Here is a 1400-nt window from a genome sequence, read left to right on the forward strand (position 1 = left end):
TGTGTGTGTGTGTGTGTGTGTGTGTGGCCAGCTCAGCCCACCAGGGGGCGGGGCTGGCTGGCATGTGGGGCTGGGGGATTGAACCGTGGTTCCTGTGCTTTGCTAAGCTTGTTCTAAGTAGGTGCTTTAGACCACTGAGCCATCTCACCAGCCCCACTCCATGCTTTTTAAAATTGACATTTCTAGGAATTTCTCCTTTCACTTTATCCTCTTTTGAGATATATGCTGAGGAACTTGTGAGTATATTCTTATATATTGTTAGATGAATAGCTTCCTTTAACAGGTTCCTGGCTCCCTTAGTCTATTATTGGACTTGTGGTTTCCAGATTATGTACATACATATGTTCCCCACACTTACTTACTTTTTTTTTTTTTTTTTTTTTCCCCCTAGGTCATTTGAAATCACCTTTGGAAGCTGGCCAGGTCTCATCTACGCTAACTTGCCACTCCTTTGGGGATGGATTAGGGTCTGCAGGTTTGGAGTTGAACTGCAAGTCAATGGGAGAAAACACTATGAAAACAGAACCAGCATCTCCTCTTGCTGAATTAAAAGGGATTTCGACTGTGGAAGGTTTATATTTAGAGTTCACTCAATATGTATATGTTTTTGCTTTGATTGAGAGCTAAAAAAAAAACTTTACTAATAATTTTTTCACTTTTTATTAATTAATTAATTTGGTAGAACCGGGAATTGAACTCAGGCCCTTGTGCTTGCCAGGGAAGCACTTATTCCACTGAGCCATCTCCTGACCCTTAATTTCTTATTTTAAAAGTTATTATTTTAAAGATTGAATTTATTTTTATTTTTGCTATAGAGTGTAGCTACTCAGTTCAGACTCATAGTGATACTTTTGTCTCAGCCTCCCCAGTGCTGGAATTATAGGCATACACTGCCATGCCCAGTTCCGGGGCTGTATGGCATGTGGTACTGAGGATTGGCCTTGGGACCTTGTGCCTGCCAGTCAGGTGCTTTTTTTTTTTTTCTTTTTTTTTTTTCTTTTTTTTTTTTCGGAACCAAGGATTGAATTTAGACCCTTGCGCTTGCCAGGGAAGCGCTTATTTCACTGAGCCATCTCCCCGGCCCCAGTCAGGTGCTTTGACTGCCAAGCTATCTTCCTAACTTTAAAAATTAATTTTAAAAGTAATTTTTGATTAATTTTGCAGTGCTAGGGATTAAACCCATAGTGTTTACACTAAGCTATGGTCCCAGCCTCCTTTTGAGGCAAGGTTTCATTAAGTTGTCCAAGGTGGGGTTGAATTTGTGACCCTCCTCCTTGAGCCTCCCAGAGTGCTGAGATTATAGGAGTGAGCTATCATGCCTAGCTAATCCTTTATCTTTTTTTTTTTTAATATTTATTTATTTTTATTTATTACATTTATTTATTGTGTGTGTGTGTGTG

At 39.7% G+C, this 1400-nt stretch overlaps 1 protein-coding gene across 4 annotated transcripts in view; it reads left to right on the plus strand.

Moving 5' to 3' along the window:
* Phf20 (PHD finger protein 20) overlaps window positions 1-1400 on the plus strand; it is a 171073-nt gene that overhangs the window by 99994 nt on the left and 69679 nt on the right. For all 4 annotated transcript variants that reach the window (XM_004630988.2, XM_023714919.1, XM_023714917.1 and 1 more), the window contains one exon: window positions 392-571. In XM_004630988.2, the coding sequence (XP_004631045.1) occupies window positions 392-571 (180 nt within the window). The remainder of the gene's footprint in view (window positions 1-391; window positions 572-1400) is intronic.

This window comes from Octodon degus, unplaced genomic scaffold, assembly GCF_000260255.1.
Source record: "Octodon degus isolate 3935 unplaced genomic scaffold, OctDeg1.0 scaffold00037, whole genome shotgun sequence".
Classification (NCBI taxonomy): domain Eukaryota; kingdom Metazoa; phylum Chordata; class Mammalia; order Rodentia; family Octodontidae; genus Octodon; species Octodon degus.